The 18,210-nt window shown below is 41.1% G+C and overlaps 1 protein-coding gene across 1 annotated transcript in view; it reads right to left on the bottom strand.

Annotated features, from left to right (window-relative positions):
- The window catches only part of LOC112257673 (androgen receptor), a 52,754-nt gene that overhangs the window by 19,949 nt on the left and 14,595 nt on the right, over positions 1-18,210 (bottom strand). Inside the window, exon 3 of the mRNA XM_024431430.2 lies at positions 17,157-17,273. Within this exon, the coding sequence (XP_024287198.1) occupies positions 17,157-17,273 (117 nt within the window). The remainder of the gene's footprint in view (positions 1-17,156; positions 17,274-18,210) is intronic.

An 18,210-nucleotide genomic window follows, 5' to 3' on the forward strand; every position in this document is an offset into this window, starting at 1 on the left:
GCCAAAAACATTTAAATACTCACGTTTTTCACAATTCCGGACATTTAATCCTAGTAAAAAGTCCCTGTCTTAGGTCAGTTAGGATCACCACTTTATTTTAAGAATGTGAAGTGTCAGAACAATAGTAGAGAGAATGACTTATTTCAGCTTTTATTTCTTTCATCACATTCCCAGTGGGTCAGAAGTTTAAATCAAATCAAATCAAATTTTATTTGTCACATACACATGGTTAGCAGATGTTAATGTGAGTGTAGCGAAATGCTTGTGCTTCTAGTTCCGACAATGCAGTAATAACCAACAAGTAATCTAACTAACAATTCCAAAACTACTGTCTTATACACAGTGTAAGGGGATAAAGAATATGTACATAAGGATATATGAATGAGTGATGGTACAGAGCAGCATAGGCAAGATACAGTAGATGGTATCGAGTACAGTATATACATATGAGATGAGTATGTAAACAAAGTGGCATAGTTAAAGTAACATTATATAGGGTAGCATTGTTTAAAGTGGCTAGTGATATATTTACATCATTTCCCATCAATTCCCATTATTAAAGTGGCTGGAGTTGAGTCTGTGTCAGTGTGTTGGCAGCAGCCACTCAATGTTAGTGGTGGCTGTTTAACAGTCTGATGGCCTTGAGATAGAAGCTGTTTTTCAGTCTCTCGGTCCCAGCTTTGATGCACCTGTACTGACCTCGCCTTCTGGATGATAGCGGGGTGAACAGGCAGTGGCTCGGGTGGTTGATGTCCTTGATGATCTTTATGGCCTTCCTGTAACATCGGGTGGTGTAGGTGTCCTGGAGGGCAGGTAGTTTGCCCCCGGTGATGCGTTGTGCAGACCTCACTACCCTCTGGAGAGCCTTACGGTTGAGGGCGGAGCAGTTGCCGTACCAGGCGGTGATACAGCCCGCCAGGATGCTCTCGATTGTGCATCTGTAGAAGTTTGTGAGTGCTTTTGGTGACAAGCCGAATTTCTTCAGCCTCCTGAGGTTGAAGAGGCGCTGCTGCGCCTTCTTCACGATGCTGTCTGTGTGAGTGGACCAATTCAGTTTGTCTGTGATGTGTATGCCGAGGAACTTAAAACTTGCTACCCTCTCCACTACTGTTCCATCGATGTGGATAGGGGGGTGTTCCCTCTGCTGTTTCCTGAAGTCCACAATCATCAATTTACATACACAATTTACATACACTCGATTAGTATTTGGTAGCATTGCCTTTAAATTGTTTAACTTGGGTCAAACGTGTTGGGTAAACTTCCACAAGCTTCCCACAATAAATTGGGTGAATTTTGTCCCATTCCTCCTGACAGAGCTGGGGTAACTGAGTCAGGTTTGTGAGCCTCCATGCTCGCACACGCTTTTTCAGTTCTGCCCACACATTTTCTATGGGATTGAGGTCAGGGCTTTGTGATGGCCACTCCAATACCTTTTTTTGCCACAACTTTGGAAGTATGCTTGGGGTCATTGTCCATTTGGAAGACCCATTTGCAACCCAGCTTTAACTTCTTGACTGATGTCTTGAGATGTTGCTTCATTATATCCACATAATTTTCCTTACTCATGATGCCAACTATTTTGTGAAGTGCACCAGTCCCTCCTGCAGCAAAGCACCATGATGCTGCCACCCCCGTGCTTCACGGTTGGAATGGTGTTCTTCGGCTTGCAAGCCTCCCCATTTTTCCTCCAAACATAACGAGGGTCATTATGGCCAAACAGTTCTATTTTTGTTTCATCAGACCAGAGGACATTTCTCCAAAAGGTACGATCTTTGTCCCCATGTGCAGTTGCAAACCGTAGTCTGGCTTTTTTTTTACACACTCTTAATAAACAGAGTTTGAAAAATTAAAATTAAAAAACAAAAAAAACATTGAATTCATCATGGTATTTAAATTGCCCTTCACCAAGGCAAATGCAGAGAGGAACGTTTAATGATCCGTTGGATAATGGGAAAAGGTCCAAGTCTCAAATTCAAGTCATAATAATTTTTTTAAGCAAGAAGAGGGTGGGTATTGGCAGTTGGTGTAATTACCTTCAACTGTTACTATACCCTTCTAGACACAACATATTTAATCCCAGGGTTGATTACTAGGCCTCAGCCAACAAAGAAAGTCTATCCTGTAACCATATGACATGTCTCTTTTTATATGCTAATGAGAAGGTTAGGAGCAAGAAAAGGTCGCCCAGGTTATTAGATTATATTTTCAAGGTTTTTTCTCTTTCAATGAACCTCTGCTAAATGAAATAGCTTAAGTGGATCTGTAAAATGAACTGCCATATCAAATGTTCTATTATGGAAAGTAATTACAGTTCTGAGAGTAATAACGTAATATGGAATTCAGCATTCCAAATGAAAACCTCCAAGCAATGATACTTGACTGGTCTCTTCCATTTTTCCGTAGTAGCAAATTCAACAATGCATTATTCCGTAATCAGAGAAGAATCTTTCACATTTGAAGCCCTCGTCTGAGCTTTCAAATTACAGTCCCAAACTTACCTGTGAGAAAGTACACAGTGCACAATAAAAATCCATGAGAGAAGCATCTGAGGGGAAGGAAGGCTCTTTCTAACTACATCCGGAATGGAGGTACCTTTTCCCTGACAATCACAGCATCACATCACATTTTCCCCCCATGGGCTTGTCAGCATCTGGTGGCTAAATTACCAGCATTTCTGCTCCTTTAATTCACGTGTCTCATGTCTACTTTGTGCTTCTCTGTGCAGTTGTCACCATTAACAGAATGAGAAAATGGAAGGGAGTGAAATTTTAACACAAGAACTAAAATTAGTCCAGAACATGTCCATCTTTGAGACCTCATACGACAAACAGCTAAGGAAAAGTGAATGAAATAGGTCTAAATTGCCTGGTGGCACAGCCAGGGGCTTGATTAGCAGTAGTATTCTCCTTTGTGATGCAGCGATTCAACAAAGCTGGCTAAGATGTGTAGTACGGGTTGCAACATTCACAAGAAATCGGGTACTTATTCTAAAGGAGACCATTTCTGAAAAATAATCCATGCTGAGTTTAACTCTAAAGTTCAGTTCTATTCCCTAAAATTGGAAATGTGCTGAGGGTCTTATGCTGTATATGGGGGATTCTACAGAACTGAGGCAAATTGCAGTCCCACCCCCAACAAAAACTTCTTATTTTTTTAACTGTTAAGTCTCCAAACAGGGCATTTATTTACATCATGATATGTTCAAATTTAATCCAAGGAAATAACAAACATATTTTTAAATTAATATAGTCAAAAGTAATTATTTATACACCTATTTGTATTGACAGGTGGCTGTCCCAAACTCCTAAACTCCTTAACACTATTATTAATGATTTTATCTTCTTTTTTTTAAACACTGCTATTTCAGTAGAACATCTTGAATTGTTATATTATTACACTGAAATATACTGATCTAATTAGTAGTTTTGTTTATTGTTAAACATCTTCTTTTTTTAAAATGCTGTCCCACCTTTTGATGTCACTACCAAAATACACACACTAAAAGAGTGTAGAATGAATGCGCCATAAGTCAACCAATATCACCAGGTGATGGCATATCACCCGACCCACCATTTTGTTAGAATTGAGAAATACACTACTGTTCAAAATGTTGGGATCACTTAGAAATGTCCTTGTTTTTGAAAGAAAAGCTATTTTTTTTGTACATTAAAATAACATCAAATTGATCAGAAATACAGTGTAGACATTGTTAATGTTGTAAATGACTATTATAGGTGGAAACGACTGATTTTTAATGGAATATCTACATAGGCATACAGTGTCACGTTCTGACCTTAGTTCCTTTGTTTTGTCTTAGTTTTAGTATGGTCAGGGCGTGAGTTGGTGTGGGCAGTCTATGTTCTTTTTTCTATGATTTGGGATTTCTGTGTTTGGCCTGGTATGGTTCTCAATCAGAGGCAGCTGTCAATCATTGTCCCTGATTGAGAACCATACTTAGGTAGCCTGTTTTCACCCTTGAGTTGTGGGTGATTATTTTTCAGTTTCAGTGTTTGCACCATTCGGGACTGTTTCGGTTTTCATTTTGATTCTCTTGTTCTTTTGTATTTTGTATTCATTTTCCATTAAATCACATTATGGATACATACCACGCTGCATTTTGGTCCTCCGATCCTTCCAACTACTCCTCGTTAGAGGAGGAAGAAGACCATTACATACAGAGGCCCATTATCAGCAACCATCACTCCTGTGTTCCAATGGCACGTTGTGTTGGCTAATCCAATTTTATAATTTTAAATGGATCATAATTGATCATTAGAAAACCCTTTTGCAATTATGTTAGCACAGCTGAAAACTGTTGTTCTGCTTAAATAACCAATAAAACTTGCATTTTTAGGTTCGATTACAGGCTCAAAATGGACAGAAACAAAGTACTTCCTTCTGAAACTCATCAGTCTATTCTTGTTCTGAGAAAGGAAGGCTATTCCATGCGAGAAATTGCCAAGAAACTGAAGATCTCGTACAACGCTGTGTACTACTACCTTCACAGAACAGCGCAACCTGGCTCTAACCAGAATAGAAAGAGGAGTGAGAGGTCCCGGTGCACAACTGAGCAAGAGGACAAGTACATTCGTGAATAGATTGAGAAACAGCTGCAACTTGATGAGCGGGAAACGAACGATGCCAGTCAGCCTGCACAGCCGGCCCATTGAAAGCCTATAGACAAGATTAAATTAACAATAATCTGATGAGTAACAATATTAGGCCTATCAGTTGTCAAATTGGACATTAAGAAAAACACTAAGTCCAACGCAAACCCAACACCTCTCATCACCCCGAGAACAACATCCCCAGTCCCTGCCGATGTTTATCATCGGTAGGGACTGGGAAACTGGTCAGAATTGAAAGTGATGTATGGCGCTAAATACAGGGAAATTCTTGAGGGAAACCTGTTTCAGTCTTCCAGAGATTTGAAACTGGGACGGAGGTTCACCTTCCAGCAGGAAAATGACCCTAAGCGTACTGCTAAAGCAACACTTGAGTGGTTTAAGGGGAAACATTTAAATGTCTTGAAATGGCCTAGTCAATGTCCAGACCTCAATCCTTTTGAGAATCTGTGGAATGACTTAAAGATTGCTGTACACCAGCGGAACCCATCCAACTTGAAGGAGCTGGAGCAGTTTTGCCTTGAAGAACGGGCAAAAATCCCAGTGGCTAGATGGGCCAAGCTTATAGAGACATACCCCAAGAGACTTGTAGCTGTAATTGCTGCAAACGGTGGCTCTACAAGGTATTGACTTTGGGGGGCTGAATAGTTATGCACGCTCAAGTTCTGTTTTTCTGTCTTATTTCTTGTTTGTTTCACAAGAAAAAGGATTTAGCATCTTCAAAGTGGTAGGCATGTTGTGTAAATCAAACTATACAACCCCCCCCCAAAAAAAATATTTTAATTCTAGGTTGTAAGGCAACAAAATAGGAAAATTGCCAAGAGAGGTGAATACTTTCGCAAGCCACTGTAGAAGTAGTTTAGCTTGTCTGGTAGGCTCGTGTCACTGGGCAGATTTCGGCTGTGCTTCACTTTGTAGTCTGTAATGGTGTGCAAGCCCTGTCACATCCGACGAGCGTCGGAGCCGGTCTAGTACGATTTGATCTTAGTCTAAACACTTTGCCTGTTTGATAGTTCATCGGAAGGCATAGCAGGATTTATTATAAGTTTCCGGGTTAGAGTCCCGCTCCTTGAAAGTGGCAGCTCTACCCTTTAGCTCAGTGTGGGTGTTGCCTATAATCCATGGCTTCTGGTTGGGGTATGTACGTATGGTCACTGTGGGGACAAAGTCATCGATGCACTTATTGATGAAGCCAATGACTGATGTGGTGTACTCCTCAATGCCATAGGTAGAATCCCAGAACATATTCCAGTCTGTGCTATCAAAACAGTCCTGTAGCTTAGCATCTGCTTCATCTGACCATTTTTTTATTGACCAAGTCACTGGTGCTTCCTGCTTACATTTTTGCTTGTAGAATTATGGTCAAATTTACCAAAAGGATGGAGAGGGAGAGCTTTACACTCGTCTCCGAGTGTGGAGTAAAGGTGGTCTAGAGTTTTTTTTCTCCCTCTGGTTGCAAATTTAACATGCTGATAGAAATCTGGTAAAACAGATTTTAAGTTTCCCTGCATTAAAGTCCCCGGCAACTAGGAGCACCGCCTCTGGATGAACGTTTCCTGTTTGCTTATGGTGGAATAGAGCTCATTGAGTGTGGTCTTAGTGCCAGCATCGGTCTGTGGTGGTATGAAGACAGCTACGAAAAATACAGATGAAAACTCTGTAGGTAGATAGTGTGGTCTACAGCTTATCATGAGGTATTCTGCCTCTGGCGAGAAAAACCTAGACTTCCTTAGATATTGTGCACCAGCTGTTGTTTACATTTTTTCAAATCAAATCAAATTTATTTGTCACATACACATGGTTAGCAGATGTTAATACGAGTGTAGCGAAATGCTTGTGCTTCTAGTTCTGACAATGCAGTAATAACCAACAAGTAATCTAACCTAACAATTCCAAAACTACTACCTTATACACAAGTGTAAAGGGATAACGAATATGTACATAAAGATATATGAATGAGTGATGGTACAGAACGGCATAGGCAAGATGCAGTAGATGGTATCGAGTACAGTATATACATATGAGATGAGTAATGTAGGGTATGTAAACAAAGTGGCATAGTTTAAAGTGGCTAGTGATACATGTATTACATAAAGATGCAGTAGATGATAGAGTACAGAAAATACATGTTTTTTTTATTTAAAAAAAAAATGTATTTCACCTTTATTTAACCAGGTAGGCTAGTTGAGAACAAGTTCTCATTTGCAACTGCGACCTGGCCAAGATAAAGCGTAGGAATTCGACACATACAACAACACAGAGTTACACATGGAATAAACAAAACATACAGTCAATAATACAGTAGAACAAAAGAAAACAAAAAGTCTATATACAGTGAGTGCAAATGAGGTAAGTTAAGGAAACAAATAGGCTATTGTGGCGAAGTAATTACAATATAGCAATTAAACACTGGAATGGTAGATTGGCAGAAGATGAATGTGCAGGTAGAGATACTGGGGTGCAAAGGAGCTAAATAAATAAATAAATACCAATATGGGGATGAGTTAGGTAGATAGATGGGCTGTTTACAGATGGGCTATGTACAGGTGCAGTGATCTGTAAGCTGCTCTGACAGCTGGTGCTTAAAGCTAGTGAGGGAGATGTGAGTCTCCAGCTTCAGAGATTTTTGTAATTCGTTCCAGTCATGGGCAGCAGAGAACTGGAAGGAAAGACGACCAATGGAGGAATTGGCTTTGGGGGTGACCAGTGAGCTATATCTGCTGGAGCACGTGCTACGAGTGGGTGCTGCTATGGTGACCAGTGAGCTCAGATAAGGCGGGGCTTTACCTAACAGAGACTTGTAGATAACCTGTAGCCTGTGGATTTGGTGATGAGTATGAAGCGAGGGCCAACCAACGAGAGCGTACAGGTCGCAATGGTGGGTAGTGTATGGGGCTTTGGTGACAAAACGGATGGCACTGTGATAGACTGCATCCAGTTTGTTGAGTAGAGTGTTGGAGGCTATTTTATAGATGACATCACCAAAGTCGAGGATCGGTAGGATGGTCAGTTTTACGAGGGTATGTTTGGCAGCATGAGTGAAGGATGCTTTTTTGCAATATAGGAAGCCGATTCTAGATTTAATTTTGGATTGGAGATGCTTAATGTGAGTCTGGAAGGAGAGTTTACAGTCTAACCAGACACCTAGGTACAGTATTTGCAGTTGTCCACGTATTCTAAGTTAGAGCCGTCCAGAGTAGTGATGCTGGACGGGCAGGCAGGTGTGGGCAGTGATCGATTGAATAGCATGCATTTAGTTTTATTTGCGTTTGATAGCAGTTGGAGGCCACGGAAGGAGAGTTGTATGGCATTGAAGCTCGTCTGGAGGTTAGTTAACACAGTGTCCAAGGAGGGGCCAGAAGTATACAGAATGGTGTCGTCTGCTTAGAGGTGGATCAGAGAATCACCAGCAGCAAGAGCAACATCATTGATGTATACAGAAAAGAGAGTCGGCCCGAGAATTGAACCCTGTGGCACACCCATAGAGACTGTCAGAGGACTGGACAACAGTCCCTCCAATTTGACACACTGAACTCTATCAGAGAAGTAGTTGGTAAACCAGGCGAGGCAATCATTTGAGAAACAAAGGCTGTCGAGTCTGCCAATAAGAATGTTGTGATTGACAGAGTCGAATTCCTTGGCCAGGTCGATGAATACAGCTGCACAGTAATGTCTCTTATCGATGGCGGTTATGATGTTGTTTAGAACCTTGAGCGTGGCTGAGGTGCACCCATGACCAGTTCTGAAACCAGATTGCATAGCGGAGAAGGTATGGTGGGATTTGAAATGGACAGTAATCTGTTTGTTAACTTGGCTTTCGAAGACCTTAAAAAGACAGGGTAGGATAGATATAGGTCTGTAGCAGTTTGGGTCTAGAGTGTCGCCCCCTTTGAAGAAGGGGATGACCGCGGCAGCTTTCCAATCTTTGGGAATCTCAGATGAGTAATGTAGGGTATGTAAACATTATATTAACATTATATTAAGTAGCATTGTTTAAAGTGGCTAGTGATATACACTGCTCAAAAAAATAAAGGGAACACTAAAATAACACATCCTAGATCTGAATGAATGAAATATTCTTATTAAATACTTTTTTCTTTACATAGTTGAATGTGCTGACAACAAAATCACACAAAAATTATCAATGGAAATCAAATTTTTCAACCCATGGTCTCCTCCCAGACCTGGACTAAAGCATCCGCCAACTCCTGGACAGTCTGTGGTGCAAAGTGGCGTTGGTGTATGGAGCGAGACATGATGTCCCAGATGTGCTCAATTGGATTCAGGTCTGGGGAACGGACGGGCCAGTCCATAGCATCAATGCCTTCCTCTTGCAGGAACTGCTGACACTCCAGCCACATGAGGTCTAGCATTGTCTTGCATTAGGAGGAACCCAGGGCCAACCGCACCAGCATATGGTCTCACAAGGGGTCTGAGGATCTCATCTCGGTACCTAATGGCAGTCAGGCTACCTCTGGCAAGCACATGGAGGGCTGTGCGGCCCCCCTAAGAAATGCCAACCCACACCATGACTGACCCACCGCCAAACCGGTCATGCTGGAGGATGTTGCAGGCAGCAGAACGTTCTCCACGGCGTCTTCAGACTGTCACGTCTGTCACATGTGCTCAGTGTGAACCTGCTTTCATCTGTGAAGAGCACAGGGCGCCAGTGGCGAATTTGCCAATCTTGGTGTTCTCTGGCAAATGCCAAACGTCCTGCACGGTGTTGGGGTGTAAGCACAACCCTCACCTGTGGACGTCGGGCCCTCATACCACCCTCATGGAGTCTGTTTCTGACCGTTTGAGCAGACACATGCACATTTGTGGCCTGCTGGAGGTCATTTTGCAGGCCTCTGGCAGTGCTCCTCCTGCTCCTCCTTGCACAAAGGCGGAGGTAGCGTTCCTGCTGCTGGGTTGTTGCCCTCCTACGTCCTCCTCCACGTCTCCTGATGTACTGGCCTGCCTGGATGAACCAGACTTGTGGAGGTCTAAAAAATAATTGCTGAGGTCTTGGCTGATTTCTTTTGATGTTCCCATGATGTCAAGCATAGAGGCACTGAGTTTGAAGGTAGGCCTTGAAATACATCCACAGGTACACCTCCAATTGACTCAAATTATGTCAATTAGCCTATCAGATGCTTCTAAAGCCATGACATCATTTTCTGGAATTTTCCAAGCTGTTTAAAGGCACAGTCAGCTTGTAAAGCTTGCATAAGTCAGCTTGTATGTATGTAAACTTCTGATCCACTGGAATTGTGATACAGTGAATTATACGTGAAATAATCTGTCTGTAAACAATTGTTGGAAAAAATGTCTTGTGTCATGCACAAAGTAGATGTCCTAACCGAGTTGACAAAATATGTCCTAACCGACTTGACAAAAACTATAGTTTGTTAACAAGAAATTTGTGGAGTGGTTGGTAAACAAGTTTTCATGATTCCAACCTAAGTGTATGTAAACTTCTGACCAACTGTATATACAGGAGGTACCGCTTTCCAAGTCATTGTGCGGGGGTACAGGTTAGTCGAGGTAATTTGTAAAAGTGAATAGTTCGGGTGGCAATTTAATTCGTTCAGTTTTTCAGCAGTCTTATGGCTTGGGGGTAGAAGCTGTTAAGGAGCCTTTTGGTCCAAGACTTGGCGTTCCGGTACCGCTTCCATGCGGTAGCAGAGAGAACAGTCTTTGACTTGGGTGACTGGAGTCTTTGACAATTTTTGGGGTCTTCCTCTGACACCACCTAGTATATAGGTCCTGGATGTCAGGAAACTTGGCCCCAGTGATGTACTGGGCCGTAGGCATTACCCTCTGTAGCACCTTATGGTCGGATGCCGAGCAGTTGCCATACCAGGCGGTGATACAACCGGTTAGGATGCTCTCGATGGTGCAGCTGTAGAACTTTGAGGATCTGGGGACCCATGCCAAATCTTTTCAGTCACCTGAGTGGGAACCGTTTTTGTCTTTCCCTCTTCACAACTGTCTTGGTGTGTTTGGACCATGATAGTTCGTTGATGATATGGACAACAAGGAACTTGAAACTCTCGACCCGCTCTACTTCAGTCCCGTCGATGTTAATGGGGGCCTGTTAGGCCCTCCTTTTCCTATAGTCCACAATCAGCTCCTTTGTCTTGCTCACATTGAGAGAGAGGTTGTTTCCTGGCACCACACTGCCAGATCTCTGACCTTCTCCCCATAGGCTGTCCCATCGTTGTCGGTGATCAGGCCTACCACTGTAGTCAACAAACTTAGTGATGGTGTTGGTGTCATGGTTGGCCACGACTTCAACAGAGAGTACAAGAGGGAGTACAGGAGGACACTAAGCACACACCCCTGAGGTGCCCCAGTGATGAGGATCAGCGTGGCAGATGTGTTGTTGCCTACCCTTTCCACCTGGGGGCGTCCCGTCAGGAAGTCCAGGATACAGTTGCAGAGGAGGTGCTTAGTCCCTGGGTCCTTAGCTTAGTGATGAGCTTTGTAGGCACTATGGTGTTGAACACTGAGCTGTAGTCAATGAACAGCATTCTCACATAGGTGTTCCTTTTTTCCAGGTGGAAAAGGGCAGTGTGGAGTGCAATTGAGATTGTGTCATCTGTGGATCTGTTGGGGCGGTGTGAGAATTGGAGTGGGTCTAGGGTTTTTATTGAAGGCCTATCACAAAACTATTTTTGTAGGAGATTCTAGTAGGCTAATAAAAGCATGTTGATCTCAGCATAAACCAGCCTATTATCTCTGAAGATCCTTCATTTATTGGTGATGGATAGTTTAACTGAACGTTTAGGATACTTTTAAAGAGGTCATATAGGCTACTTCTCTGCCAGAGCTCGTGAGATAACTAGTCCTACCAGTAAGTGTGGTCTGAGCAATTCCCTCATGATATCAAGTTACCTCCCTACACATAGGCGGCTCATCCATAAGGCTAGGGAAAGCTTTCCCTAAAGTAAATTGAATTAAATTGACAAAAAAATATATAGCCTAATTAGCCTACTCCTGTCTATACAGAAATAAAACCTATCAAAATAGGCTACTAAAGCATGATTTGGCCTCAGAGGATCATTAGCTTCTTTAAAAGAAATGGCATTAAATTGCATTGCCTACAGTTGAAAGGAAGGGCAGCGCAACCAATTTGTGCAGCTTACACGGCAAATAACAACTCGATTATTGTTGAGTTGCGACTGTCAGTGAAAAATAGAGGCCCAGCCAGGCATACCGCAATATTTAAAAATACAATCACGGGATGACATAGTTTGGAAAGCAAATGGCTATTGCTGTAAAGAGAATACAATGAAAATACTCTGATCTGGCTTTTAGTTATCAAAATTCTCAATTTAATTGTGTGAACAACACTATAGCCTATCTTATTGGCACCAGTGAAGAGCATTGGCCATATGCCTGGTGAGTGCGCACTGCACATATTCACATTTTATCATTGGGTCAGTGCCAAATTTTTGGACATCATATTCTATTTGTGTCTCCCCTTCTCGTAGGCCTATTATATGGACAACGTTGTTTTCATCGATCTGTTTGTCAGTGTCATTAGAGTAGGCTCCCTTGCAACTTGTCATATTAAAACAAGATTCTGCTAATGTCTCCAGTCATATAAAGTGTAGTAGAATTGCATAACATTTATTTATAAAAAGGCCACATTTTTCCCGTTGTCACGGCTGATGAAGGATGAGGACCAAGGCGCAGCGTGGTGAACGTACATTATCTTAATTTTTTTAAATGATGCCGACAAAACCATAAACAATACAAAACAAACCGTGACGCTTAAGGCTATGTGCCATCAAACAAAGTTAACTTCCCACGAACACAGGTGGGAAAAAGGGTACCTAAGTATGGTTCCCAATCAGAGACAACGATCAACGACAGCTGTCCCTGATTGAGAACCATACCCGGGCAAAACAGAAAATCATAGAAACACAAAACATAGAATGCCCACCCCAACTCACCCTGAACAAACCAAAATAGAGACATGAAAAGGATCTCTAAGTTCAGGGCGTGACACCCTTGCAAAGAATGAAAAAGCGTGTCTGATATAGGCTAGCATATAGCTTAGGCCTACTCTACGCTATAGGCCATGCATTGAACAATATTTTTTGTGAACAGTGATTGAGTTATGTTATTAGCCTAAATGAGTATCCAATCTACTCATCACATTACGAATAGTAGGCTTACATAAGTCTACAAATGTGATGATGCATGGAATGCGTTATTAGAAAGGTGAATTTTTATGGTGAAAATTACCTTCCCCAAACATGAAACTCACATGCCGCCTATGTTCCTACATTGATTCTATTTGATAGAAAATCGTTGTTTTTTGCAGTTTTAATTTGCAGTTTAAAGTAAAATATATGTCAAAATTGCCCAAACCAAAACAGCCACAACCAAAACTATAATGAAACCATAGAGATATACAGAGATTTCCTCTTTGTATCTGTGCCATTATGGAGTCTGTGACAGCATGGGCAGCATCATTGGGGGGGCAGCGTAGCCTAGTGGTTAGAGCGTTGGACTAGTAACCGGAAGGTTGCGAGTTCAAACCCCCAAGCTGACAAGGTACAAATCTGTCGTTCTGCACCTGAACAGGCAGTTAACCCACTGTTCCCAGGCCGTCATTGAAAATAAGAATGTGTTCTTAACTGACTTGCCTGGTTAAATAAAGGTTAAAAAAAATATATTTAAAAAATCATTGAGGCCATCTCCATTATAAAGTCACCATGCTCTACCAACTGAGGATCACCCTGTGGGTAGTCGACAAATGCACGCTTCAAGAAAAAGTGTAGAGTATTGAGATGCTTTGTCAGCAGGGGGGCTCCAACCCTTCAAGAGCCCAAACATTGACATCTATTTGGCCAAAATGTGGATGTCTATAATGTGTTATACTGTACTGTAATTCACTGTACTCTACTGTATTGTATTGTACTCTACCCTACTCTACTGTACTGTACCATACATACTCTACTGCACTCTAATGTACTGTGCTCTCCTGCACTCTACTCGAGTTTACTCTACTTGAGTAACTTACAATTGAAGAAAGGGCCCACGGACTCTTGATCTAGTGGTCTTGGTCTTGGCAATGTCTATACTAAAACAAGTTACATCCATCTAGAGTCCTAGATGTATTTATTTATGTGATTGACACTTCATACCGAAACACCTCTTATTTTGCCAAAATAAACATAGGTAAAGGAATAACGTCTAACAATATAATTTAGATGCATAACTAATTCAATCGATAAACAAGTTTCAGATTCATACAATCAACATTAACCATTTTACAGAGAACAATAGAGATTATATTTCTCTAGGTTTTGAAAATCAGGTAAAAAAAAATGCTTTTACTATTTTGTAAATTTTGTATGAAAATTAAATTTCGAAAAGTATCTGTAATAAAAGGTTAATCACAATGATCCCTACTGGTTCTCCCTTTATTGCAACTTTTTTTACTATGTTCCAGTATGGAACAAATTTAGTGGAGTGGTAAGGAATTCAGGTAAATATTTAAAATATGCAGAAAGGTAGTCATCTCCCAGTGTCTGGTGGAAAGTAGACTGAACCAGGTTTTCCTCTGCTTTTTTGCCTGTGCTTAGCTCCAATACGTTTATTTTTTATCAAGAAAAATTCCCCAGTCCTTAATGATTACAAGCATACTCATAAGATGATGCAACCACCACTATACTTGAAAATATGGAGAGTGGTACTCAGTAAGGTGTTGTGTTGGATTTGCCCCAAACATAACACTTTGTATTCAGGACAAAACGTTAATTGCTTTGCCACATTATTTTTGCAGTATTACTTTAGTGCCTTGTTGCAAACAGGATGCATGTTTTGCAATATTTGTATTCTGTACAGGCTTCCTTCTTTTCACTCTGTAAATTTGGTTAGTATTGTGGAGTTCTATAACTACAATGTTGATCCATCCTCAGTTTTCTCCTATCACAGCCATTAAACTCTGTAACTGTATAGTCACCATTGGCCTAATGGTGAAGTCCCTGAGCAGTTTGCATCCTCTTTGGCAACTGAGTTAAGAAGGATGCCTGCACCTTTGTAGTGACTGGGTGTATTGATACACCATCCATAGTGATGACAACGGTCCCGTTCACGGGATGGGGTGTCACTACAGGTTAACAAGTCACATAATAAGTGGCACGGACTTACTTTGTGTGCAATAGTACATTTTAACATGATTTTTTTAATGAGTACCTCATCTCTGTACCCCACAAATACATTTATCTGTAAGGTCCCTCAGTCGAGCAGTACATTTCAAACACAGATTAATCCACAAACTCATCTGACACTAATTAGCATAACGCAACGGACATAAATCTTCCTAGAAAATCTTCCTATTCATGAAAATCACAAGTGAAATATATTGGAACACAGCTTAGCCTTTTGTTAATCACCCTGTCGTCTCAGATTTTCAAAATATGCTTTACAGCCAACGCTAGGCAAGCATTTGTGTAAGTTTATCATAGCCTAGCATAGTATTATGCCTTGCTAGCAGCAGGCAACCTTGTCACGGAAATCAGAAAAGCAATCAAATTAAATCGTTTACCTTTGATGAACTTCGGATGTTTTCACTCACGAGACTCCCAGGTAGACAGCCAAAGTTCATTTTTGTTCTTCACGTTTGGCTGAGAAATCGCCCGGAAATTGTGTTCACCACAACGCCGAAAAATATTCCAAATTAGCTCTTAATATCGACAGAAACATGGCAAACGTTGTTTAGAATCCATCCTCAAGGTGTTTTTCTAATATCTATTTGATAATATATCCGTCGGGACAATTCGTTTTTCACTAGGACCGATTGGAGTAATGGCTACCTCTGTATTTTACCCGAGAATCTCTCTCGGAGCCACCATGTGACCACTTACGCAATGTGGCCGCCTACGGCTATTCTTCAACAGAAATGCGTAAAACTACGTCACAATGCTGACACCTTGCGGAATACGTAGAAAGCGTAAACTCGTTGATGGTACATTCACAGCTGAATAGGGAGTCATTGGAACGCAGCGCTTTCAAAACCTGGAGCACTTCCGGATTGGATTTGTCTCAGGCTTTCGCCTGCAACATCAGTTCTGTTATACTCACAGACAATATCTTTACAGTTTTGGAAACGTTAGAGTGTTTTCTATCCAAAGCTGTCAATTATATACATATTCTAGCATCTTTTCCTGACAACATATCCCATTTAAAACGGGAACGTTTTTTTTCTTCCAAAAATGAAAATACTGCCCCCTAACACCAAGATGGTTTAAGCAAATTTTTACTCCTGAACTTATTTAGGCTTGCCATAACAAAGGAATACTCGGATACTTATTGACTCAAGACATTTCAGCTTTTCTTTTTTTAATGAATTTGTTAAAAATAATAATAATAATAAGTTATTCCACGTTGACATTATGGCTTATTGTGTGTAAGCCAGAGGCAAACATCTCAATTTAATCAATTTTAAATTCAGGCTATAACATAACAGAATGTGGAAAAAGTCAGGGGTGTGAATACATTCTGAAGGCACTGTATGTTGGAAGACATGTGCTGAAAGTTTGGGGAAAAATAGGATACAAATTAGCTTTTTTTCAACCCCCAATTTGCACCACTTCTGTAGAATGGCCCATATTCACTCACTGGCCAGTTTATTAGTTAGGGCCATCTAGTACCGGGTCGGACACCCTTTGCTTCCAGAACCGCTTGAAAAATTGGAGACATTTTACAAGGTGTGTTGTTCCATGCTGATGCGATGGCATCACACAGTTGCTATAGATTGGACAGTGGTACATTCATGCTGCGAACAGCCCGTTCCATCTCATCCCAAAGATACTCTATCTATTGGACTGTGCAGGCCACACAAGTAAACTGAACTCGCTGTAATGTTCAAGTCAATGTTTTTCCACTCCTCAATTGTCTAGCATTGGAGCCGCTTCTTCTTGATTTTAGCTGATAGGAGAGGAACCCGGTGTGGTTGTCTGCTGCAATAGCCCATCCGTGACAAGGATCGACGAGTTGTGTGTTCCGAGATGCTGTTCTGCACACTAGTGTTGTACTGCGCCATTATTTGTCTGTCTGTAGCCCGCCTGTTATCTTGCACAAGTCTTGCTATTCTCTTTTGACCTCAACAAGCTGTTTTCATTGACTGAATGTTTTTGTTTGTCGCACCGCTCTCGGTAAACCCTAGACACTATCGGGCATTAAAAGCCTAGGAGGGCAGCTGTTTCTAAGATACTGGATCCGGCGCCCCCGGCACCGACGATGATACCACGCAACACGCCCATTCTAACGTTCAATTGAACAGTAACTGAATGCTTCAATGCCTGTCTGCCTGCTTTATATAGCAACCCACAGCCATGTGACTCACTGTCTGTAGGAGCGATATGTTTTCGTGAACCTAATAAACTGGCTGGTGAATGTATGTAACTGTACATTCACAAACTTTTGTCCATGATTATCAATCAGTGGGTGGATATATGGATGGATGGCTAAGTACTTTGATTATTTCTCATTGACATAAGAAATTGACATAATAGTTGTATTTACTTCCGAGGGTCATCCCAGCTTCAAAACACCTCCTCAGTCGACATGATGGGCAGTTCTTCCTTCTCAGCTTATCGATGGTGCAGTCATTTCTGCTGGCACACAGGTATTTCTGTTTCCCTAACAAAGATGCAAACAAAGATAAGATTTAGAATACGAAATTCTACTTTGAATGATTAAGAAAGGTACGTCATGGTTGTAAGTTGTAACATGGTTGTTAGTTACATCATGAATGATTACAGCAGGAACAGTTATACATTTTGCTCTCTTGCTTATCTCATGTCCAGTGTGATGATCATAAAAAGAAGGAGCTTAGACTATAAAATCTCCTCACTGTACACACTTTTGTTGAAGAGTACATTGACATGCTCTATAAGTAGCACATTGAAATAATCTAATCTATAATTTTACATGGCATGGTTTGATGGCAATTATGCGGCTTCCACTCACAGTTCAATTAAGAAAAGAAAATACTGAACAAAACAAATGAATACCTAGGAGCTGGAAGGCAGCATTTTAGCTGGTGTTTTCTGTTATTTTTATGGCAGAGCATGGTCAATAAAAGAGAAACTATATTGCATCCAAAAATATTTAGCATCCAAAACTGCCATTGTGCTGAAATAGTAATGGATTAGATATAATTGTCAGTCAAAGCCTGATTAACTTGCCTTGGTAGCTCAGAATGTTTGTGTTTAAATCTGATTTCCCAGAGGAGTAGGCTAGGATGAATGTAACTTTAGGCAATTTTGTAAAAAATGACATAAATTTCTGTTGACATATTCCAAATCAACCATACTATGGACCATGGGAATTTTCCTTTGAAATACATTTAACAATTTTCCTCATGACATAATTTACATCTATACCGAACAAAAATATAAACGCAACATGTAAAAGTGTTCGTCTCAAGTTAAATGAGCTGAAAGAAAAGATCCCAGAAATGTTCCACACGCACAAAAAGCTTATTCCTCTCAAATTTGGTGCACAAATTTGTTTACATTCCTGTTAGTGAGCATTTCTCATTTGCCAAGTAAATCTATCCACCTGACAGATGTGG

Source organism: Oncorhynchus tshawytscha, linkage group LG09, assembly GCF_018296145.1.
Source record: "Oncorhynchus tshawytscha isolate Ot180627B linkage group LG09, Otsh_v2.0, whole genome shotgun sequence".
NCBI classification, from domain to species: Eukaryota; Metazoa; Chordata; class Actinopteri; order Salmoniformes; family Salmonidae; genus Oncorhynchus; species Oncorhynchus tshawytscha.